The sequence below is a fragment of the Megalopta genalis genome, chromosome 1, assembly GCF_051020955.1.
Source record: "Megalopta genalis isolate 19385.01 chromosome 1, iyMegGena1_principal, whole genome shotgun sequence".
Lineage (NCBI taxonomy): Eukaryota > Metazoa > Arthropoda > Insecta > Hymenoptera > Halictidae > Megalopta > Megalopta genalis.
Window position 1 is genome coordinate 35,096,958 of NC_135013.1, and position 23,824 is coordinate 35,120,781.

The 23,824-nt window shown below is 45.1% G+C and overlaps 5 protein-coding genes across 9 annotated transcripts in view; 4 read left to right on the forward strand and 1 right to left on the reverse strand.

Moving 5' to 3' along the window:
* The window catches only part of Hydr1 (abhydrolase domain containing Hydr1), a 5,586-nt gene extending 4,278 nt beyond the window's left edge, over positions 1 to 1,308 (forward strand). Inside the window, exons 6-7 of the mRNA XM_033466171.2 lie at positions 27 to 192; positions 285 to 1,308. Coding sequence (XP_033322062.1) covers positions 27 to 192; positions 285 to 466 — 348 coding nt within the window. The 3' untranslated portion in view covers positions 467 to 1,308. The remainder of the gene's footprint in view (positions 1 to 26; positions 193 to 284) is intronic.
* On the reverse strand, positions 1,173 to 12,814 carry LOC117218087 (prolyl endopeptidase). Of its 3 annotated transcripts, XM_076526526.1 has the most exons (14): positions 11,535 to 12,814; positions 11,220 to 11,423; positions 4,540 to 4,620; positions 4,152 to 4,375; positions 3,902 to 4,089; positions 3,575 to 3,800; positions 3,331 to 3,490; positions 3,048 to 3,248; positions 2,784 to 2,966; positions 2,598 to 2,711; positions 2,376 to 2,524; positions 2,081 to 2,293; positions 1,687 to 2,011; positions 1,173 to 1,621 (listed from the first exon to the last, which is right to left on the reverse strand). In XM_076526526.1, the coding sequence occupies exons 1-14, from the start codon at positions 11,754 to 11,756 to the stop codon at positions 1,556 to 1,558; spliced, it is 2,556 nt and encodes an 851-aa protein (XP_076382641.1). In that variant the 5' UTR covers positions 11,757 to 12,814; the 3' UTR covers positions 1,173 to 1,555. The 3 variants fall into 3 exon arrangements, with proteins under 3 accessions (XP_076382641.1, XP_033322052.1, XP_033322053.1); XM_033466161.2 differs by lacking the exons at positions 11,220 to 11,423; positions 11,535 to 12,814 and adding an exon at positions 4,727 to 5,001 and having other exon boundaries at positions 4,540 to 4,653; XM_033466162.2 differs by lacking the exons at positions 11,220 to 11,423; positions 11,535 to 12,814 and adding an exon at positions 4,727 to 4,868 and having other exon boundaries at positions 4,540 to 4,658.
* On the forward strand, positions 6,118 to 7,026 carry LOC117218095 (uncharacterized). The gene has a single exon (XM_033466174.2). It carries the CDS (start codon positions 6,696 to 6,698, stop codon positions 6,882 to 6,884), a length of 189 nt encoding a protein of 62 aa, XP_033322065.1. The 5' UTR covers positions 6,118 to 6,695; the 3' UTR covers positions 6,885 to 7,026.
* On the forward strand, positions 7,125 to 10,440 carry Lipt1 (Lipoyltransferase 1). 3 transcript variants are annotated; one of them, XR_013034867.1, is made up of 6 exons: positions 7,125 to 7,655; positions 8,015 to 8,122; positions 8,567 to 8,780; positions 8,910 to 9,212; positions 9,764 to 10,088; positions 10,174 to 10,440. XR_013034867.1 is itself a non-coding variant. In XM_033466169.2 (4 exons), exons 1-4 carry the CDS (start codon positions 7,125 to 7,127, stop codon positions 9,257 to 9,259), a joined length of 1,203 nt encoding a protein of 400 aa, XP_033322060.2. In that variant the 3' UTR covers positions 9,260 to 9,557. The 3 variants fall into 3 exon arrangements, 2 of the variants coding, with proteins under 2 accessions (XP_033322060.2, XP_033322061.2); XM_033466169.2 differs by lacking the exons at positions 9,764 to 10,088; positions 10,174 to 10,440 and having other exon boundaries at positions 8,910 to 9,557; XM_033466170.2 differs by lacking the exons at positions 9,764 to 10,088; positions 10,174 to 10,440 and having other exon boundaries at positions 7,125 to 7,643; positions 8,910 to 9,557.
* A 2,428-nt stretch (positions 12,815 to 15,242) lies between the features above and the next one.
* Glut4EF (Glucose transporter 4 enhancer factor) overlaps positions 15,243 to 23,824 on the forward strand; it is a 140,431-nt gene continuing 131,849 nt past the window's right edge. The window contains exon 1 of the mRNA XM_033466167.2: positions 15,243 to 16,940. Coding sequence (XP_033322058.1) covers positions 16,551 to 16,940 — 390 coding nt within the window. The 5' untranslated portion in view covers positions 15,243 to 16,550. The remainder of the gene's footprint in view (positions 16,941 to 23,824) is intronic.

Sequence of the window (23,824 nt, forward strand, 5' to 3'; positions counted from 1 at the left end):
TCGAGATAATATATTTTGCTTGACAGAGCCAAACCGTGCGAGAGTTTGATTCGCACTTCACGGTGAAACAGTTTGGCTACAGAGACGTGGAGGAGTACTATTCTAATGCAACTATACACGACAAATTGCACTTGATTGATGTGCCGCTATTATGCCTCAGCGCTGCTGACGACCCATTTCAACCGGTTCAAGGTTTGAATTAGCTTCCCACAGCTTGACGTATAATCGTTTCAAATAATCATTCTCCAAGATTAACATTCAATTCTCTATTGTTCTGTATTTAGCAATTCCATTAAAGGAGATATCGGAAACGAAAAAGGTCGCCGTTGTGGTAACATCGCGAGGCGGCCATATTGGTTTTATGGAAGGTATGTGGCCGGTCAAAGAGGAACAATACATGGGGAAACTGTTCTCGCAGTTCTTTAAGGCATTGTTTACCACCGACGTTGACCACCAATTATTATGACGAACTTACAATATTCAATTTCAATCTCATCCACGATAATCGACATCAAAATGGATTGTCCATGTTTGGTCATTTAAACAAGAAAGGGAACGATCGCGTGCCATGATTAATTGCATATTCAGGGTATCGCACATGTGATGTTAGTACTAATAAGAATTACAAAACCTTCGTCGCTTTTATAAAAATATTTTTACCAACGACCTATCGAGCACTAGTTTACTAATTGTATAGGGTATAATTTTTTACAAAATATACGACAAATATACGCACATCCATTCTCGCGTATATATCATAGTGATATTTATTTTTTAACACAGTAAGTTTATCGTGGAAGTTTTGTAACGACAAATGCGTTTGCGCGTCACGATCACGCAAGATTTATTATATTGACATGTTATGAAGTAAATGATGACCGTTAGAAGTATAAATTCGCAACACGATTAACAATTTATTTAATTATATATTTTACGATAAGCAGAAGTTCCTTGTTAAAAAGGTACGCCGCGCAATACAGATGATAGAATAAATTACGTAAAGTATAAAACATCATACCGTCTACAAGTAAAAAGAAATGCTGTCTGTATGATTTAAATATCGCCGGTTGTGATACAGGAAATGATAACATCTATTGTTCCATTTTACACATGATATCGAATTTCACAGTATTAAAAGGAGTCGTGAAGGCAAGTCTAATGACACACACAAATCATGTTTCATCATGTTTTTTTACTTCTTCAACGACAGAGTCATATAAGCCATCGAATACCAATGCCATACTTTAATAATAAATTTTATATTTGTTATTTAGTATTTAATAATAAAAAAAAGATATACCAATTTCATTTATTGCTTAGATTAGTGTAGTTATTTGTCTAGTAAAATCGAACACACGAACACTGCACAGTAAACTGCATGAATGACGGTTTTTAATGTTTTTATTCTTTAAAAAATGAAATTCGTCTCATAAAGTCATTTGCGATAAAGCGTATTATAAATGTTTTAGAACAATATTTTGCAAAATGTTTTCGAACACGTCAAGAGATTTATGCTTAATATAAAATATAAAAATGTTAATACTCTTGGCATGTGTTACAATTTGAATTTCAAGTTCAACGACTTGACAATAAATGTTAGAATATCCGTACTTTCCTCGATCTAAAATAAAAAAACATGGTCAACATTAGGAGTAAAAGTAATAGTAATCTTTTTTAGTTACTGACCACTTTCATGGTTGGTTTTCCACCGCCATGTCCTGCCTTGGTGTCTATTCTAATGAGCAAAGGATTAGTTTGCTGCGGTAATGTTCCAAGCGTATGCTGCAGTGTTGCAATAAGCTTTAGACTATGCAATGGTACTACGCGATCGTCGTGATCCGCAGTTAGCAATAATGTTGCTGGATATTGTACATTTACTGGAACCTTTACATTATGCAAGGGTGAATACTTCAAAAGGTTCTCAAAATGCTTAGGGTCGTCGGAGCTACCGTAATCGGAAACCCAAGCGACACCGATTGTAAACTTATGATAACGTAGCATATCCATTACCCTGAAAGTAGATTCAAGCTGTTGTGCCTAAGATCGTCAAAATTAATACTTGTACACTGCATTTACTTACCCGACTTGAGCAATTGCAGCACCAAAAAGATCAGGTCTTTGATTCGCACACGCGGCCACCAACAATCCGCCATTACTACCACCTAAAATACTTAATTTTGATGATGTGGTATACCGATTTTCAATTAAATATTCGGCAGCAGCTTGAAAGTCGTCGAACACGTTCTGTTTATTGAAGAATCTTCCACCGTTGTGCCATTTTTCTCCATATTCCCTATAAGGATATAAGAAACGAAAAGGTGAAGATGGGGTAATTTGCATAAATATCCATAGTATTGTTCACTACTGTCACCTACCCTCCACCGCGTATATTCGCAACTGCTAGCACTCCATTTAAGTGTTGTACAAAAACTAGCTTTGTAACGTTAAACGATGGTTGAATGCTTACATTAAAACCTCCGTAACCATACAACAAAGCCGGCATAGAACCATCCAAAATCGCATCCTACATAAAATAAATCGTTAAATTACACTATTTTTCGCGTACAATCCTAGAAGCAATATTTATGTACACTCACATGTTTCATTACTAGAAACATTGGAATCTTTGTACCATCTTTGCTAGTATAAAATATTTGACTAGTCTTGTACATGCTTTTATCAAAGTTCTTCACTTTAATCTCCCGTAACACCTATAAAAATATGCATGCCTTTATATAACTACGAAATTTTTAAGATTCTATTTATTAAAAATTTTATCCAACCTGTGGTTCCTCATCATTTTTGAGATCAACTTTGTATATAATACCAGGAACTAAAAAGGATGTGAAGTGATAGAATATTTCGGAGTATTTTTTATCTCCTGTGAAATTAATTATTTTGCCTACATCCAGTGGAAATGTTTTCAGTTTTTCACCATTCTTTAAACTATGCAGTTGCAAAACATTCTGCAAGGATACAGGATATATGAATGCGAGTCTTTACATGTTTTAATTTTTCAAAAAGATATTCCGCTTGTTTATCTTCACCTTGACATCTTCGATGTAACAAACTACCAATTTATCCTCATGAACCGCGCAGGCCGCATCCAGTACATTATGCGAATGTTCTGGTATAAGGTCAATCCATTTTTCCTCTTTATAATCCAGCAAGTCTATAGCTATCAGCTTATAGTTTGGTGCACCTTTGTTTGTCCGGAATATAGCCTTGCTGCCATCGTTCGTTATATACTGTGCAGAAAATACAATTGATAAAAATAATTGAGTCAATTAAAACCGGAAAAAGATAGATGCACCGCTGTTCAGTACGAACTTCGTAATCGGCTTCGAATTTATCGACGACTTGGGTTAACTTTAATTGTTCGGTAAACTTCATTCCTGGTTTCAATTCTGTGAAGTACACTAAATTATCCCTACAATCCTTCACAGGTGTAACAATTAACCATTTTCCACATTGGGAAACTTGTGCACCTCTAAAAATATCAGAAATATAAAAGAACGTATACGTAAAATCTATAATCGGTCAATTAATTTACAAATACATTTGTATCTCTTACATCCTCCATAGAGGTTCTTCGGGGAATTCAACTACAGTAACATCTTCCGACTGAGGCGTTCCAAGAACATGATACTTCAACTTCTGATTTTTGTTGCCCTCGATCTCTGAACCATCAGTTTTACCTTTCTGTTTTGGATAACAACCATAAAATACCCCCTGGTTATCATGAGTCCATGCTATCCGGGAATACTTGACCTTTTCCAAAATTTCTGGATATTCTTCACCTAATAGTAAATATTTCCTGGTAATAAGTATACTTAAATAAGAGGATAAATAACACTTACCATGCATAGAATTATTTTTAAAGAAATTATATTTTCCATACCAGTTTCTGTATTCATAAAATTAATTGTACACCAATCAGATCCACTGCTGGACAGTCCAAATGCATATTTACTGCCATCCTCGCTAAATTTACTAATAGAAATGGCAATAGTACCATCGTGTGAGAATGTATTTACATCTAAAAATTCTACAGGTTCACTGTCTAACGTATCTTGTACATATAGCACACTGAAAATTACAAAATTTTGTACTATGGCCTCACGATCGAATAAATGATTCGCAACGATTACCTTTGATTTTGTAAACCTGAATTTTTATAGAAATAGTATTTGTCTCCGTGTCTAGCTGGGCACGAGTATCTTGGGAAATCCCACAGTCGTTTCAATCGACAATAAATATCTATATACGCGCTACATGATTGTAAGTATGGTCTAGTAATAGCATTTTGGGCTTCAACGTATGCTTTGGTTTTCTCTGAATCTGGATCTTCCAACCATCTGTACGGATCTGGCACCTGTTAAGTAACATTCCAATTTAAATATCTATATGCAACCTTATGCTTGGACAGTGAACAGACTTATTTCGATAACGTAGCATCGTTATAAAACAGCAACGTAACGGTGCGTATCATCTTAAATACGGATTCCACAAAAATGACAAAATTCGCCTTATTCTAACCTCAACTCCATGATAATTATCAATTACGGTCTCGTCGCGAGTCGCTTCGGGATATTGTAATTTTTCCAACATATTTCGATTCTGCTTCTGCTCGTCCGTTAAATAACTCGACACCTGTACTTCGAATAAAATATAATTAAACTTATAGCAATACCGATAAACACCTACTCCTAAAAAAAAGTCTTACTTTAGCCGTCGAATAGGATGACGTGCGGATAAATTGCACAGAATTGCGAACTGCGAACTGTAATATATTCTTGCAGGCACTACTTTCGATTTTATGCAAACAACGTTTCCTTATCGTATTTGCAATTACAGACACAGCCACCAAACGCATTATACGATACGCAATATGCAGAACACATGAACGTCACCTGCGCATTCTATTTTGAAATTCGTTTTATCTTATTCTAAAATTCTGTGCACACGTTTTTATCATTCTTTCTCTAACCAGAATGTTTGAAATCTTACGAAGCAATCGCGATTAAATAAAGTATTAATATTAATACGAACTTAAATTTAACTCGGTATCTGTTAAAGAATACTCAGTCAGGCGTTTATTCATGGGGGGGGGGGGGGACAAAATTAAAGTCGAAATATAATTTGTCAAATATGTATTTAACAGAGACACGTATTTAACAAATTTAATACGAACATCGTTCATTTTGAATCGTGTTGCAGTTGAAGAAAATTTGTGTAGCGCTAGATAGAAGTTGTACGATAATTTGAATGAAATGTTTCCAAGAAAAGTGGAGTAAGATATATTTCACTGTACATGCAATCTTCGTTTTCAACGTGTGCGTGTATGTCGTAAAAAAAAAAGAAAGAAGCGAACTAATACTAGAGTAGTTCCAGAAATGATTTACCAATACTGCAATTATACAAATTCAATGATAACGCTATTAGGTTCACGACACGGAAGGATGCGGAATATGTATTCTTATCGTTTGGCCTTAATTGCCCCCTATTATACCAGTAGAATCTAGAATCATGAAAATACAGTATCGTATACCAACGAAGTATATGTATATTTAAAGAAACATTGTGACTATCTTATATGGGGTTTAATGAGTGGCGTGATTGTGCTGTCAAAATTCGCTTCGTTTATCGGTATAACAAGAATAGAGAAAAGAAAGTCCAAGAGAGATCCTCGAGCAATTAATATTCACAGAGTTATATTATATATAATATTATATGTAATTAATATTAATTAATATTAATTGTAATAATAATTAATATTAATATTAATTGCTTGAGGATCTCTTTTGGATTTTCTTTTCTCTATTCTTGTTATACTGATAAACGCGGCGAATTTTGACAGCACATATATAATATTATATGTAATATTATATTATATATAATATATAATTAATCATATATAATATTATATTTAATATTATATATATATTATATAAGAGCAATGCGCTGGTAACAGATCATTTTCAAACTCAGTACCCAAAATGTCGCTTATTATTCACAATATATTCTATATTCTATATAGAATATATATATTATTCTATATTCTAAATTCTATATTCTATATATTCTATATATTATATTTTTGTATTTTAGACAAGAATGACCCAGATTTCGAAGATCGCGAACTAAACGAATTGGGAAGAGAAGGGCATCTGGGTGATTATAAATAAACCTTTCAGGTTTATTTTAAAAATTGTATCCGCATAACTATATTCATCGACAAGGAACCTAGGAGGAAAAGACCTAAAGGAAGGAAGAGGAGGGGGGGAAGGAGTGCTACGAGTCAAGTCGCAACCGATCGAATTCAAAGAGAAGCTGCGTCGCGACGATATCAGGTCAGCTGTACTTTGTGCTACGACCTCCGATAACCCCTTGCGTGTGTTTTATAGACCCCCCCACTCTATTTTTTCCCGATCACACGAAGTTCATATAACATCAAAACCTAACGGTTCGACGTTCATTGCAAATACGCGAGTGCATCAACGATCTTTGGGGAGTGTCCTGCAACCGTTTATCGCGCGCTTCTCGAGTGCTTCGAGCGGAGAACTTATTAACGCGTGTCTCTCTCTCTCTCTCCCTCGCTCTCTCTCTTGTGAAACTTACGCGAAAAAACCAGACAGAAAGAAGGGGTTGTGTCGCAGCCGTCTCGTTTCCATCGGTCGTCGCGGTTAATTTGAATGTTTCTTTTCAAATTGTCAGCACACGGAGGAATGCAAAAGGACTGCCGAGACTGTTTAGGTCTCCGATACCGTATCAACTCCCTGAATCAGAACTGGAAGTGGCTGCATCAGACGATCGCCCTGCACGACTATCTGATCTCGATCACAGCCAGTCAATCCGACGTTTCGAGAAAATCGATCCAATAAGGGCTGCTATCTACTGACGGAACAATCAACCTGAATCAAGGTTAATTTCGCCACGCGTGGACATCAACGATTGAAACGCACAGCCCACAGTTCTAAAATAAAGTAAGACTGATTCTGCTGAGTCGGTATTTCCTTCCAGGGAGTACGGTTTTCGTGTGTCCGGTTATCAATTTTCATCCTTTAAATACTCCATAATTACATCGCCCATAAGAGAGTGGTCAAGAGAGAAATCGCACGAGAATGGCGTTGATCAATAAATTTCTCGTTGCTGTCAGACGCGGATCGTGTTACTGCAACTACCGCCAGGTGTCCAGGTACTCGACGGGCCCCGACGGCAAGCAGAACGGCGACCTCGACGAATCGATTAAGAAGTCAGTATTTATATCGCAATCCACGGATGTGTTCACCAATTTAGCGTTAGAGGATTGGTTCTATCGGAACGACGATTTCACGAATCATCACATGCTGTTGCTCTGGCGCAACGATCCCTGCGTGGTGATCGGACGTCATCAGAACCCATGGATCGAGCATAACGCTCAACTGGCCGAGAAACGTGGCATCGCGCTTGCGCGACGTAACAGCGGCGGCGGCACCGTCTATCACGACGCGGGCAACCTGAATCTGACCTTTTTCACGCCGCGGGACAGATACAACCGAAAATACAATCTGGGCATCATAACCAGAGCGCTGTACCGTGAGTGGGGAGTGAAAGCTGACATTAATAAACGCGAGGACATCGTCGTTGAAGGCAATTACAAAGTATCCTTTAATGTAATGTATAAAAGCACGCATGTCTTTTTCTCTTAATTTGTACAGGGTGTTCCAAAGGTCAGCATTGAATAGAAGCGTGCCGTAAAGAAAAAAAAAAAAAGATTTCGTTCGAAATACATCGTTCTGTATATTTGTGCGACGATGTTAGTTCGCTGGATAGAGTGATGTGTAAAACGGTGATACGAATTCGAAACGCGTTCTCGAATTTTTACATTTTTTTTTTTTTGGCCGAGGAGAATAGGGCGCCGTAGAAAAATGTTGTAAACGTTGGAACGCGTTGGAACAAGTTCTCCGACGGCGAAGCTACGCGCTTCGCGAACGCACGATTTATGGTTTCCCTTAACTCTGTTGAAACGCAGGTGTCCGGTACCGCAGCGAAATTAGGAAAATCGAACGCGTATCATCACTGCACGCTGCTGGTCAATGTAAACAAATCAGCGTTGAGCTTGGCGCTCGAAACGAATAAGGTAAATAATAATTTGCCAGCGCATTTTCGCTGCATTTTCTATACGAAAGCTTCTGCATGATGGAACGACGGTATGCAAAATGTAACTCGATCGATAAGCTAAGCGTGAAACGCGGTTATCGATTGGCGCGAGATAAAAAAGAAATTTACCATCCCAGTTCGAGTAACAAATTCTAACGAAGTTAAAGACAAAAACGGTCTTTTCGATCAAAAATACATAAAAATGCAGTTCATATATATATATATATATATATATATATATATATATATATATATATATAGAGAGAGAGAGAGAGAGAGAGAGAGATACAATCCATATATATATATATATAGCAAATATTTATGATATAAATATTATATATATACATATATCATATACATCATATATATACATATGTATACAGTTGTAATTGAGTATAAAATTGATGTGATCACGTTCTTACAGGATGGTATAAAAACAAACGCCACTGCATCTACCCGGTCTCCGGTAAAAAATTTAATAGACGTGAATTCGCACATATGCATGGACAAGCTTATCAATGCAATTGGCTGGGAATATCTTCGCACGAAAGCGCTGGTCTTAGAAGATGGTGGACAAGACTTGATTCAACAGCAGAAAGGGTTTCAGTACATCAATCCGACCGAGGATTGGTTCCCAGGTATGTCGCGTTGAAAAAGTTACGTTTATTGTCATGGTACATAGCTCGTCGACGCAAATAAATATACGTATACGTGTATAGTATTATCAGTAGTCTAAGACGGTCGCTTAAAAATGACTCTGTTGCCAGGTCTCGACGAGCTGGTAAGCCAGTTCCGCTCGTGGGAATGGAACTACGGAAAATCGCCTATGTTCTCGATAACTCGCGAATTGGACCTCGTCGCGCGTGATAGCAAAGTCCATCGTTTTAATCTAACGCTAGAAATACAAAATGGAGTTGTCGAGGAAATAAAAATGAGACTGCCGGCTGGCCTGGTGTCGAACAATTTCAGTCAGGACGCGAGCGTGATAAGTAATCTACGGGGTACGAGATACGACCACGAAATAACGGAGAGCATAATAACTGCCATCGGCTGCAAGACTGTTACATTAAGTACGAGCCAGAACGTAGATAAGAGTAATATGATTGCTACGCAATGACCCGACGAACAATCATAATGATTGTGCTTAAATTGTTGTGTGCTAAACCAAGTTGCCGCATAACAAGCTGTGAGAGCAGTACAGACTTTTTTTTATCATAATACGATATTATTAAAAAGACTTAATAATACTCATTGTTATGTACGTATATATACATATGCATGTAATATATTGTAATATAAATTACAATAAGTACGTATATCCTGTGTTGTATGTACCGAGATTTCATACTGTTGTTAATATAAACTTTATAAATTGTATCTGTTAATAAATGTTGTTATTAATTAATTGAGTAAAATTCAGGTATCGTCTTTTTTTTTAACAACAAATCTCTCGCATGTGTATTGAAGAAATCACTCGTGTACAACATATAACAATGATCTGGTCTGTTTACGTGTAGATGCTTCTTTTAAATGTGCAAACAGTGTGTGTGTGTGCATTTTGAAAAATCTTTTCTTACTTACGTCTGATTTTAAGTATGATTTGAATTTAATGTCTCATTAGGCGGTACCTGCTAGGTCGTAGCATAACTTCTCGATAGGACGGCGGTGGAGTACCGGGACACGACTCGGTCAGACTATGGTTATCTACGCTATTTAATAAATATGGATTCAACAGTATAGTGTGGCCCCAAACATCGGACGAGGTGTTTCCTTGTCTCCGAGATCGGACACATGAACACATTCCCGACAACCATATATAGGAACCGATCAAACCGCATGCCGTACCAAGTATAAAGCCGATAACGAGCAACCAAAGCGAATTGGAAAGAAGCATTTGTTTCTTCGATTCTTCGCATATCAACTGAGTTTTATTGTCGGATACGCTGGTGAGATTATCCTTGCTTATCACTGTACCCGCAGTGGTCGCATTCGTTGCTGCGGAGCGACTGTAATTCGTCAAGTCTTTCGTAGGGGCGACCACCATTTTTTCAAATTTTTTCGGATGCTTTAGACCACAGAATTCAAGAAACTTCACTCCATGGTGCACGAGATGTCTGTGCAGTTGATGCATGTCTTTATTACACGACCATGGATTCCTGAAAAGATTTCAAATCCAATTACAATTGTGCTATTGTAATATTAATATTATTGTTATTGTATTATTAATATTATTGTAATATTAATATTATCGTTATTGTATTATTAATATTATTGTAATATATTATTTGTCTAAATGTATGTCATCGTAGAAAATTTTTCCCATACTCCTCCAACGATATCTCCTTCAAATAAGGCAACTTTTGCAGAACGGAGCGACTCAATTGAATCATTAAATTATTTGAAAGATTCAGACGCTGAAGACGCGGGAGTCCACTGAACATGTCCGAAGGTAAATGACTGATCTGGCAAGAATCCAAGTTCAGCTCCTGAATAAAAATTCACTCGACATCATTGAGAATGATAGTTTTTTGTAAATACGACGGGCTTCCGATTATCCGGTATGCTTGGAACCAAGGAGACCTCTATTTCCTTCTTTATTAATATTTCGTTAGAAATCAAATTTGAAATGCGGAGAAAAATTGAAGCTCCGTTCGGGGCTCCGTACAGCGCCAATCGGTGCAGCGGCAAAACGCTCAAACTATTAGCCAAATTACCGACAGTCGATTTTGGCCAACAGTTTGAGCGTTTTGCCGCTGCACCGATTGGCGCTGTACGGAGCCCTTAATTTTAGTTCGAATTTCCGCCGTGAGAGACGCCACTTGTCACAAGGAGCGCCATTTTCAAAAATGAAACCGAAAAAACATTAATTACGGCGAAATTAGGCAATGAAAAAAGAAACCAAGGGCACAGTATTGTTCAGGAGAATCGACTGTATCGTTATTACATGAAAAAAAGAAAATACGACGTCATCGCCGTGCATTGTTCCAGACATTCTGGATAATCAGAACTCTTCTATAGTATCGAAGGTAGTTATTTTTTTCGATTACCGTGAGCGAAGCCGTGCGCAACTTCGGCACATGGGAGTTGAAGTTGTTTTTGGACAGGTACAAAATTTTCAAATTTTTGTTCTCCACGAAAACATCGCTCGAAATGGAATAAAGATGATTTCTGGACAAATCCAGTATGGTTAAGTTGAACAGTCCATAGAAAGCATTTAAATCGATATCGCTGATCGTGTTTTTCGACAGATTCAGAAATTTCACGTTCGCCAGACCTACATTCTGAACGAGATATAAATTCTGTTATTATTATTATATTATTACTTATTATTATATTATTATTATTATAGAAAAACAACATTCACGATATCGTTCGTAGAAAAATATACCGACCTCCAGTTCGAAACCGTTCAAAGTGGACACCACGTTATCTGACAAGTCCAAGGCCTCCACATTATGCATGGTGCCTGCGTTTACGCTGTAAAGATGGCGGCCTGTGCAAGAAGCTCGCTGCAGCTTGTACCAAACGTCACACACGCATAGCGGCGAACAAGTTTCGACAGATTGTGCCGAAACACCGATTCCAATAACGTTGAAAACGAGAAAAACCAGCATACCGATCGCGTAATTATACCGGTTATTCCACACGGAAGTATCGAGACTGATGTTTTCGTAAATAAACGATACCAATTACGCTTTAATAAAACGATTAAACGAGCGGAATCACTTCTCTGATAGGTGTTGTTACCTTTTAGGATGATCGTGACTGTGACTGCCAGTACGAACGTAATCTTATCTTCCACACACAGCATTTTATCTACGTCAGTGTGGATGTAATAATCGTGATACGTCATCGTTATAGCCGGCAGTCTCCCATACCTTTCCTCGACGTAGCATCTCTTCTCTGGCAATAAATCAGGAAACGCGTTTGCTGTATCCGGTAAAAAAGATAATCCGGGGAAAACTCCGGGCGACGACAATGTCCTGCAGAATTGTTTATCGTCGCGTGCAAAACGATTTTGCATCGTCGTGTTGGAGCATCGGGAATTTTTTGGAACGAACAGACATTATTATTTGTCGAATCTCTGGTGGCAATTCTTTTAAACTGACTGACACGCTTCGCGAGCAGGAACAATGGAGTAAACAGGAGGAGGGTTAGAGAGATTCTTTGAAAAACATCCTCACCGCAAAAACCAAAACCGATGACCGCAAAAAATTCCGTCCAAGAGCCGCGGTTAGTTAAACGCGATAGAAACGAATTTCAATTTTAAAGTTGATCCACCGTGACTCGAGGAAGCCCTCTACGCGTCACGCAAGAACTAATTATTTTATTCGAGTCTGCACGTTTCGTTGTGTGCACATTTTCTATCGTTCATAAAACGAAAAAGAAAGAGAAAAAAAAAGATCAGACGTAATTCCTGTAAAACGAAGGAAGAATTACTTTTTAATTCGCCCGGTGAGCCGCGGCGACCAGCGTGTGTCCATTCATGGCGTTATTTTTATGACACTATGACGTTATAACCTCTCGGACGGGATTAAAGAACATCGGTTTAACCCCTTAATGCACAGTTTTTATGAAAAAGGCCGGCCAAAAAAAATCAATTCTTTTTAATGTAAAAAAACACAGTTTAGAACGTTGTCTTGGCAAGAAAATTTCAAAAATACAAAAATAATGGATATTTATACAATTGGTATGATTTCTCATTTTTAGAATATTACTATTATTATTATTATTATTATTATTGTTGTTATTATTATTATTGTTATTATTATTATTATTGTTATTATTATTATATTTTATTTTACATTATATTTTAGTAAAATATATATTGAAAAATGAACGAATCAGAATCTGAATACGAATACGCTGTCGGAAAGCGGCTCACAAGAAAGAGATAAGTCGTAAGTGATAAGTATAGAAAAAGGATATATTTTATACTTAAATAAGTAAGTGTTATAGCTTACAATCCCATGTAAACGATAAATATCAATAAAACCATTGTTTTTTTTTGCTTTCACATTGTTATTTTCAATTCTCGATTGCATTCGAGTGTGAAAAATTATAGCAACATAAAGTACAACGCCGCTCGAATTATCTCGAGTGTGCACAGTTTGGCCAGTTTAGCGCGCTCGAGTTAACTCGAGCGTGCACGTTAAGGGGTTAAGGAACATCGGTTTAAAATAGCGAGTGCGTAAAATGCGAGTGTTTATCAAACTTGCGACGATCAAAATACAGTCGAATTACATCACGGCGATTAAACAAAACTAAGAAACGAAAGCTCTGCTGCTCGCGATTGAACATTCTTCTCCACGGGGAGGAGGAGGAGGAGGACACGTATCGAGTAGAAAACCCGAGAGGCGTGTTTAGCAGTTGAACGGCGACGGTTAATGCAACGAAGATGACTAAGAAGACCCCATTACATTGACAGCGAGGAATAACGTTACAATGCACGGGCCGGGTAATAATCCCGTTCCTTTATGCGCCTCGGTAGGAATGGTTTAACCGGTGACAATTAAATGTTACTCACTAGCCCTTGGCACCTCTTTCGAAGCGAAGCGAAGCGAGGGGGTGTAGCCGCGCGCGTTCGGCGCGAGCTAACGCACAGAGCGGCGGCGGAGCGTGTTTATTGCGCAACGTCCACGGAAATAAATCTAGGATAGGCTGCTGAGAACGCGCGGACGGTTGCCTTCTGTTCGGCCTTACCATCCGTCCCCACCGCCCCGTTTTCGCATCTTCCGGCCATTTTCATTGCTCGCCGCTGTGTCCTCCGCGCCGCCATGACGAGCGCGCACGGTATAGCAATGCAACCGCCTGGCCTCACCTTCGACGACAACACCGCCACCGCCGCCGCCGCCGGATCGATTTATCGGCGGAACAGCCAACGTACAACCAGCGAGAGCCCGGCCGGCTTTTCCGTCTTCGAATCGTCGAAACTCGTGGCATCCCGACGGCTTGGCATCTCGATCGTCGTTAGCGACGGACGAACCCCGATCACGGTCATGCACCAGTTTCCGAAACCGCGATACTACGCATCGGCCGAGAAAACGACGACGAATCCCCGAGCGTCTCTCGAAGACACTTCACTCGGCCGCGTTTCGTCACTGGCGCCCCCCAGCTGACACCGAGCGTGTTCGTTCAACGATCGAGAATAATTCGATCGCGAATAATTCGATCGATCTCCAGTACCGGAGAGAAAAACAAGAAACTTATATCACCATCACACCTGACGCGACAGAAAATATCGTACAGATATCGAGAAGAAGACGAGAGACGATGCTTCTCTGTTCGCACTTTTGCCAGGTTCGTTTTGTTCGCAAAGCGGGCGGCTCGTTCTTTTTCCCTCCCTCTCCCCTCGAACAAACGAAACTCGCACGCATTCCTCGCGATGCACAAACCTTGGAGAATTACATAGGAGGCGAGGCTCTTTGCGACACATTTCCGAGCGGCGAGACTTCGCGCGGAGCGTCGCGCGAAGATATTCCACTCGGCGCGTGTCGTCACCGACCTTCTCAGCTGACGCAAAATGGCCGCCCTGTCCTGTCAGCTGAACCACGAACACGGATTTTCTCTGGAAAAACGTGTTCCCGCGTTGTGAGACACGGCCGCCCGGCATCGTTACGGACACCGTGCTCGGTCGGTGTCGCTGGACCGCGAGAATTCATGGTATTTCATGAAAACGAATGCACAGTATGGTATTGGAACGACGGTAGGAGTGTCTGGCGAAGCGAGGTCTCTTTGGCGAGAAGCTTCGCACACGGTTGGCAGGCCGATCGCTCGCGGATTTCGTCACCGCCCCGAGAGCTGCTCCTCAGCTGATGTCAAAACGGCGGCCGCCTCGCGCGTTTAACGTTACCAGCTGATTGCGAAAGTCCGTTTTCACGGGGTGAACGAGATGAGAACGCGCGTGTCCCGCGGAATTGGTTATCGACGGTCGGTCAGAGGGAGACGGGTTCCGATCGACGCGCTTACGTATTTCACGGTGGTTTCGCCGAGGAAAATAAATCGGGCGTTATTTCGCGACACACGGCGGCGTCGGTTTCGCGGCGGAAGAAAGAGGAGAGTGGGGGGCGGCAGAAGGGACGCCGAGTAGAGCCGCGCGCGGCGGTGAGGGGAGGGGGTCGAGAAAGTGGAGGGTCTCCGTGAGCCGAGCGCTTTGGCTAGGGTTCTAGCCTGCGATTTTTCTCGTTCTTCTCGTTCTCCGGGCGGACGGCCAATGAGAGTAAGTAGGTCAGCGCGGGCGTCCAATCGGCGCTCGAGGCCGGGTCACGTGGGTTTGTTGTTATCTATCAGCTGTTTTTCCCGGGCGGGCGGGCGGCCGGCCGGCGCAGTGAAAGCCGTTTCGAAGTCTATCCTCAGTTCTCCCCGGTCGCTCAGCTGTGCGTCACATGTCGGGAACCGCGAGTCCGACTTCTGTCTGTCCACCATCGTACCGTGTACCGCTTGCTCGTTCAGGTTGCAGCAAGGTGCCGGATTTCGACTCGCCGGCGAGCGTCGGTCGTATATTATGCTATCTACCGCGTGCACGCGAACGTATCACGATAAATCCATCACGAAGTGCCTCGAACATGCGGACGGCGTGACAAACGCAGGCAACGATGCACGCCGTTTTGTTGTTGATACATTGAGTTCTGTGTTCAGGCCTCGAAGGCCGCCGCGTCCCTCCACGGTCTAGGAGAATCGATCGGATCTCCGTGTGCCCGCGAGAGTTGTTGATTCGCGATTCGCAACGCGAAACTGCCGATTTTCGAGCGTGCTGTTAAACGAGATTATTATCGGTGGAACACGATGACCTAAACCCGACGACGGTTCGTTCTCGGCGTGTGTACGTGTGCCGGAGAGAGAAAGGGGGGGAGAGAGAGAGAGAGAGAGAGAGAGTGCGAGAGAGAGAGAGAGCGAAAGAAAGAAAGAGAGCGATAGAGCGAGCGAGATCCCATTTTCGGTGGGAACCGGTGAAAAATTAAAGGCGACGGTTCTTGTGGTGTCGGTGTCCAGTTCGCCGGGAGTGTGTTTCCGCTGATGTTCAACCGATCCACGTACAATATCGACCGACGCGTCGCTCGTATCGTCTCTCGCGAGCATCGAACTATTGGATCGGCCGTCGTACGTTGTCGCGCGTCCGGCGAATACGATTCGTCGTTACGATTCTTTCCGTAACGAAGCGCGATCGGCGCCCGTCCGTTCGGAATCCCAGAGACAGTGCGGCGAGAAAGCTGAAGATAACGAGAGACCGGTGCAAATGCGATTCACGAGAGACTATTCGCGGCGCGATACTATCGAGAACGAGGTATAGAGCACCGCGCGGTGTACCCGTGGCGATCGCGCAGTGCGAGATCTCGAACGATTATTTATCGATACGACGACCGTGGTTGATCACCGAGAGATTCGTTTACCAGCAGCAGCCGCGAATAATGTCGACGGGCAAGAGGCTGGCGAAACGTAGCATAATCGGCACCAGAGTGTGTGCTCCCGGCGAGGACGGGAAGTACTACACCGGCGTCATCCACGCCGTAAAAACGCCGGCGTCAGCCGCCTCTGAGTCAGGCCTCAGCATTACGCCGAAGACACGCTACTCGGTGCGGTTCGATTCCGTTCCCGGCGGCCGACCGCCGAGCCCGAGCACCGAGTACTCCGATCGCGATCTGATCGGGCCCGGCTTCGGCTCTGTGACCACCGCGCGGCTCGTGCCCGGACAGAAAGTTTATCTGACGTACAACGGCCGGGAGATTCACGCGGAGGTCACGCAGCACCGCGAGCACCAGGACGAGGTGGACGTGAAGATCGCGCCGAACGGGCAAGAGGTGAGGCATATACGAATTTACAAATTATTTTCACGCCGGTCTACTATATCACCGGTTTCCGGTGTTAGGTTAAGGAACGGCCTCGAGGGGCAATTTTCCCCGCGCGGGGAAAATCGGAAACGGTTCGGTTCGGTTCGGTCGAATCGCGCGTTCATTTCCGCGCATCGATCCTCCGGAAGCGACACACACGGAGTGGTCTCGTTCTCGGTGTTTTTTATTTCTTCCGAAAGGGACGCGCCGCAAAAAAGTCGTCGCGAACGCGTCGGCTACGCTGCGGGCATAACGAGGTTTGATACGTCATCCGTACGACCGTGTCGGGTCTCGGTGCATCCGAGCAGGTTAGCGCGCATCAAACTCGACCGGCGCGCATGCGCAGAAGCCGTCTCGCTCTCTCTCTCTCCCTCGCTCGCTCCCGGTCGGCACGGAACGTCGAGAGCGAGAGACTGCTTTCCAGAGCGGGGAAACGCGGTCTCGCGCGCGATAACGCCGCCGCGCCGCACCGGCCGTATCGATGACATGCTCGACGAATTGTGGCATGTTTACGCGGAGAGACCCGCTTGCTATTTTTTTATTTCCGCGTGTAGGGCGAAGCCGGGCTCTTCTGCCTCTGTTTCCACGGCCGGTCGCGAAGGAATCCGACGCTGACAGTCGGCTCGCGGCCGTCTCTGCTACCGGCATTGTTGCCGGTTCTGTTGTGTACACCGTGTACACTACGCTTCTCTCGCTCTCCCCCGCGAGCGCGAGCGCGCGCGCGCGCCGCGCCGGCTCGGACCGGGCGTCGTTAATCAGAAAATTTAATTTTCGTGACCTCGTTCCTCGACCGACCTATAGAGTGGATGTTCCATTTACGCGGCGCGCATGAGCGAGAGACGCGCGCGCTCTCTCTCTCTCTCCCTTCCGATCGGGGATAGAGAAGCACACGACGGGGCCACGGGGTAGGGGCAAACGACGTTACCTTGCGACGTTGCATCTGGAATACGACCGTGGGGCTCGCTCTATGCGCCACGCATCCAGACCCCGGGGGCAATCGAATCCGTCTCGCTGCCGGCGATCCAGCGATTAACCGGAATATTCGAGGGTAAATGGGCTGGATCGGAACGCCGGGGAACGGTGCACGGGTATATTATCCGTCGCGGATGAACACGACGGGTTAACGAGCGGGTCAACGGAGAAGGAAACGCCGCGGCATTAGAATCGCGCGCGATCGCCGGCCAAGTCGATTTTCAACGCGCCTTTCTCGGGTTACAGCCGCGGACAGAGAGCGCGCGCGCTCTATGCCCACCGGTCGGATAATCGGAAGCCGCGCGAATGTTTACGGATTCGCGGAAAAACGTAGCTAGCGCAACGGGCGCAATAAATACCCCGTAAAACCGGGGGATAGCGCTGTTACGGTCGGTCAGGCGTGGTGAAGAAGTGTACGCAGCCTCGATATACCGCTATGTGGGCGCGGTTAGATTCGTAATGAGAGGCACTGGCCAGAGCGTTATCCGTGCGAGCCGGCCGGCTCGCTTGCTCGCTCGCTCGAACGCCGGCTCGCGTGTATGCGGGAGCATGCTCGGCTTATGCGCGCGGTCCGAGTACGGGCGTATAGTGTGCTCGCCGGTGCACCGGCTACCGGTGACCCCACGTGGAACGCGTTAACGCAATATCTTTCTACCTCCGTTAGGCAGCTCAGGCGTGACCGCGGTTCCATTTCGTGGAAACCTCGCGGCGCTCGTTCGTTGGAGGAAAAAATGAACCGGATCTGGTCAAACCGTGGTGTCCGGTTCCGATATTTTTTTTTTTACGGTCGGTCCAACGATCCTTGCGCATGCTCCTGCCGACGAATTAATAATAAACACGCCTCTTTATCGCGGGACCGTCCGGCGTTTACAGTCGGGAAGAGACATACGTCGGATGGCTATATCGATGGCACATCGACGATGGCTTTTCTTTTCGACGTTAGAGGGCTCTCGCGCGAAATTAACGACAATTTCACGCGACCGTCCGTAACCTTTACCCGTAACCTTTATCCATGACCAACATGGGCGAGTGCCGAATACATCTGGCATCTATGCGAGCCATATTTCTGACATATTTAGAAATTATTCTAATAACCGTTCGAGTCCCAAGCAGCGCTATCACGCTGTTCGGCATTTTTCCACCGTGTTTTTTGAATAATCCCTGGGACTCGAACGGATAAAGTCTTTTCTTACAAGGATTCCGAAAAAACAGAGCTACAGGTATAATTGTCGTTTGATCTGAATCGATTTAAAAAATTTCAGGTTACATCTTTCTTCGAAACTTGTTCATAGATTTGAACAAATTGTAGGCTCTGTACAGAATGTTTACAGGGAACAAAAGATTTAGAAACGGATTAAGCACAGTCGTTACTTAACGCTTAAGAAAATCTTCGTACAAAAGTGGACCGACCCTGCGTTATGTGCACATTTTCGGCGCGGCAGCCCGTACAGTGGGAGTGGTGTCACGGCGGACAACGCGCTCGTACAGAAAGAGTCAAACGCCGGGCATCGCAATTAATTCATCGATACTCTGTTACGCGAGAGCGAGGCAATCCGCGCGTCAGAGAGTTTCCCGGGGAGAGTTTACACGTGCTGCTGCGTCGCGTCTTGGACTTCTAGTGACGCAGAAGGTCGCCGAAGCATGAATCGGTAAATACCGTACCGACTCGTTCGTCTCTCTCTCTCTCTCTCTCTCTCTCCCTCTCCCTCTCCCCCCTCTCTCTATGTCTGTCTCTCTCTCTCTCTTTCTCTCTGTCTGTCTGTCTCCCCCCCCTCTCTCTCTCTCTCTGACTCTGTCTCTCTCTGTCTCAGTCTCTCTCTCTCTCTCTCTCTCTCTCTCTCTCTCTCTCCGTTGGCGCAAGCACGCCTGAGCGGTGATTTTCAAGCTTCCGTGCGCGCACTCGTCAACGGCCCGCGCGCGTACAGGCGAACATCTTTCGTTCCCGGAGCGATTATCTTCGCTGTTCGACACCTCGGTTTCCCTCGACCCGCGCGCCGGCTGTACCGTTAAAGCCACCTTGGGTAACAAAATGGCCGGTTTCGGAACAACGGTCCTCCTTCGCGCGGCACTGGCCGCGGGTGTCCGAGCCGCGCGAAATCGCGCTCGAGATCCCGCGTCGAACGGGAGAAAGTTGAGAGTCACTGACACGCACGCGTGCGCGCATTTCACTGGTACGAAAAGCTAAAACACAAACCGCTGCGCGTTTATTACGCGCGCGTAACGCGCTCGGCTCGGCTCGGCTCGGCTTCGCGGCACGGCGCGACGCGGCGTTTTGCCGCGCGTGATCCGCGCGCGTCGTCCACTCTATCTACGGTCGTCACGGAAATATCCGACCCGCGGGGCGCATTCGAAATAATGGCCGCGTTTAACGGTGTCACTGGTCACCGGCACGGGCGTGAGACGATTGAGTAAGAGATCGCGCGCGCCTCGCTCCGCTAGTGGATCCAAAGATAGATATCCCGGCACTGGCGGGTCGAATCTAACTGGTCCGGCTCCACACATGCACGCGCGCCTCACGCGCGTACGGCATGGCCCGCACAAACGCGGTCACCTGACCTACCTCGTCCATCGAAAATATTTCATACGCTTTCTCGAGCACGTCGAGAGAAAGAGAGTGAGAGAGAGAAAGAGAGAGAGAGAGAGAGAGAGGCGTGCATCCTTCAAAGAACATGTGCGTATTCCCATCTCGGGATTCCTCGTTGCCCCCCACCCTCCAGCGGTCTCAAGGTCACCCGCTATTTTAACCAAACGATTCGAGGCTCTCGCGGTCGAGGCGTCGCCGCGCCACCCCGTATAGCCTGCGACCGTATAGAGTTATACGCGGAGAGAGAGAGAGAGAGAGAGGGGGAGAGAGAGTGAGAGAGAGAGGAAGACGGAGGCATCGCATTCCGGCGTTCGTGACAACAGCGCGATGTAAACAAGCCCGGTGCACGCCGCGCGCCGCACGCGCGCCGCTCTCGTCCAGCCGGTGACGTAGCCTAACGCGGATGTTTCTCGGCGTGGTACCCGCGCGATCCCCACCGCGCGCGCGCTCGCTATCTTTCTGCTACTGACACTTCCGGTAAATCCGTCCTTATCTCTCCGGGCGCTCGCTCTCCTTTCAACTAACAGCGAGACCGGACTGCTGAACTTGCCCGGGGAATCCGGCGCATGTTTGGTTTCTCCTTGCGCCGCGAAACCGGCCGCCACCGTCCGTCCAACAGCTGCCGACAGTCCGATGATATCCGACGTATAATTCATTGCTCTAGTTGGTCGAGCTGCGCAGCAGCAGGTGGCCAATCTCTTCTCTCTCTCTCTCTCTCTCTCTCTCTTCCTCTCGCGCTCTCTCTCTCTCTCTCCCTCTCTTTCTCTCGCTCTCTCTCCCTCCCTCTCTTTCTCTCTCTCTCTCCTTCTCTCTCTCTCTTCCTCTCTCTCCTTCCCTCTCTTTCTCTCTCTCTCTCTCGCTCTCTCTCTCCCTCTCTTTCTCCCGCTCTCTCTGCCCGACCACTCGGGGATCGCCCGAGGTTACGAACTCTCGCCGATAGATATTTTTCGATAGATATTTTTCGTTTCTCGTGCCGACGCGGCTCGTGCATCGGCAATTATCGATACTGACTCTTGTTCCCCGTAATCGGGAGGAGGAGAAACGTATCAGGCGGTGGTTCGCGTAGAACGGCTCGTGCGCGCGTCGTCACGCCGCGTCGGCTTTCCTCGTCCGTGAACGCGCGGAGGAGGCTGTTTCTTTTTTTCCCGGCCGGCGCACGATTTTCCGCCGCGTCCGCGCCGGTTTTTCCGTCGACGGGGCTTTTTTTCATTTGCGTAACGACGGCCGCGCGTCGTCGCGCGATGCGCAAGCCCGTCGCCGCCACACCACACGGGGCTTATTTAAAATAGTAGCCGAACAGACCGGGAATCCACGGCGCGCGCGTTCTGTTGCACGGGATTATGTCATGATGTGCGGGCTCGTACCGCTTTGCCGGTAAATAGGTTACGCAAGATGGATCACCGATGATGGCCACTCCGCCGCTGAGTATCGACTCGTAGCCGGCCGACGTACGTGTACGCGGCCGCCAGCAGAAATTCGAAGCGATGCACGCGCTTAATTAACCTTTTAGGTACGGCTGCATTCTGCGCGAGGCTATTTCTCTGGACGGCAGAGTCTGATATGTACTGTACAGAAGTCTGATCCTGTATATTCTGTCTGTATATACAGGGTGTCCCAAAACTGTCTCGCAATCCGAAAGTGGCGGGTTCCTCGGGCCATTCGAAGCAACTTTTTCCTTTACAAAAATTTTCTCCGAGGCACCGTTAACGAGTTATTAACGAAAAACAGTGACCAATGAGAGGCGAGCTCGGCTGGCGCGAGGCGATCGAGCCAATGAGCGGAACCGGGCTTCGCGCGCCGGTTGGCTGGCCGCCTCGCGTCAGCCGTGCTCGATTCTTATTGGTCACTGTTTTTCGTTAATATCTCGTTAACGGCGCCTCGGAGAACATTTTTGTAAAGGAAGAAGTTGCTTCGAATGATCCGAGGAACCCGCCATTTCTGGATTGCGAGACATTTTTGGGACACCCTGTAGACTGTTGTAAATCGATGCGAAGACAAAAGAAGAGTGAAACAATGCATACGAAGACGATTATTTGGTTCAAACGATGAGCGAGTGAGCTACTGGAGCAAGCCACTATAGCGGCGCGTCGTCCAGAGAGATGACACCCGCGAAAGCCACTATAGTGGCGTGTCGTTCTGAAAGATGACATCCGCGAAAGTCATTATAGTGGCGCGACGGGCCTAAAAGGTTAACAGGATACGCGGCCGCGGAAAATCGTGCGCGTCCGCGAACACTTTTTCTGCATTTCCGCGCCTGATCTGTTACGTATCGCGTGTGCACGTGAGTGCTTACACGCGACGCTCCGTCAATAATGCCGTGACGCAACTTTTCCCGGGAAAACGGTGATGCTATATCCTTTAACACGTTGAATGCCACGGGGGTCATCGGTGACCGGCGCTTAACTCGGCGGTGACGCCATGGGGGCCACCGGTGACCGGCGCGCCCAAATTGATAGAAATATATATAATTTAAAAGAAATGTCAATATCTATAAAATTTTGTGTAGGCAGCAAACTAGCTGTAGCATCGTCGTATTATTTAACTAAGAATTAAGTACGAAAATTCTTGGACGACTTATCTGAATTCTAGGAATTCATATTACCGCCATCTTCGAAATCTTTTTTAAAATCTAAAATTTCCAAGCTATTATGCCGGCGTCGAACAAAAGAATCATATATAAGATCTGCGGACGGCATAGTGTTAACACGTCGAATGTCAAGCCGGTTTTACAGAAATTGTCCGTGGCAGCACGATGAATTTTCTTTTATGTTAGTATATACTATTTTTTATACTATTTATATACTATTTATATATACTATTTATATATTTGTATACTATTTAGTATATAAATACTTTAGTATATAATACAGTGCATAACTATATTTGACATATTAATTACGACAAGGGTCGCTGTTTGAATCGACGATGGTAATAATACAAAATTATAGACATTGACATTTGTTTTCAATTATATATATTCCTATCAATTTGGGCGCGCCGGTGACCGCTGGCCCCCATGGCGTCACCGCCAGGTTAAGTGCCGGTCACCGGTGACCCCCGTGGCATTCACGCGCATTCATATACGCGTTTATTTGAGAACGCGGTTTATGGTACCAACTATGGTTTCCAACGATGCGTTACACAATCTCCGGAATAATAGATAAACGTGTCCCTGATGCACCGGGAAGGTCGGACCTGGAAAAGCGGGCGTCTGTTTAGCGTCCGCGTATACATTAAACACCGAATATTCATGAGGGAGGGAGAGGGAGCGCGTAGATCGATACCACACCGGGATCGC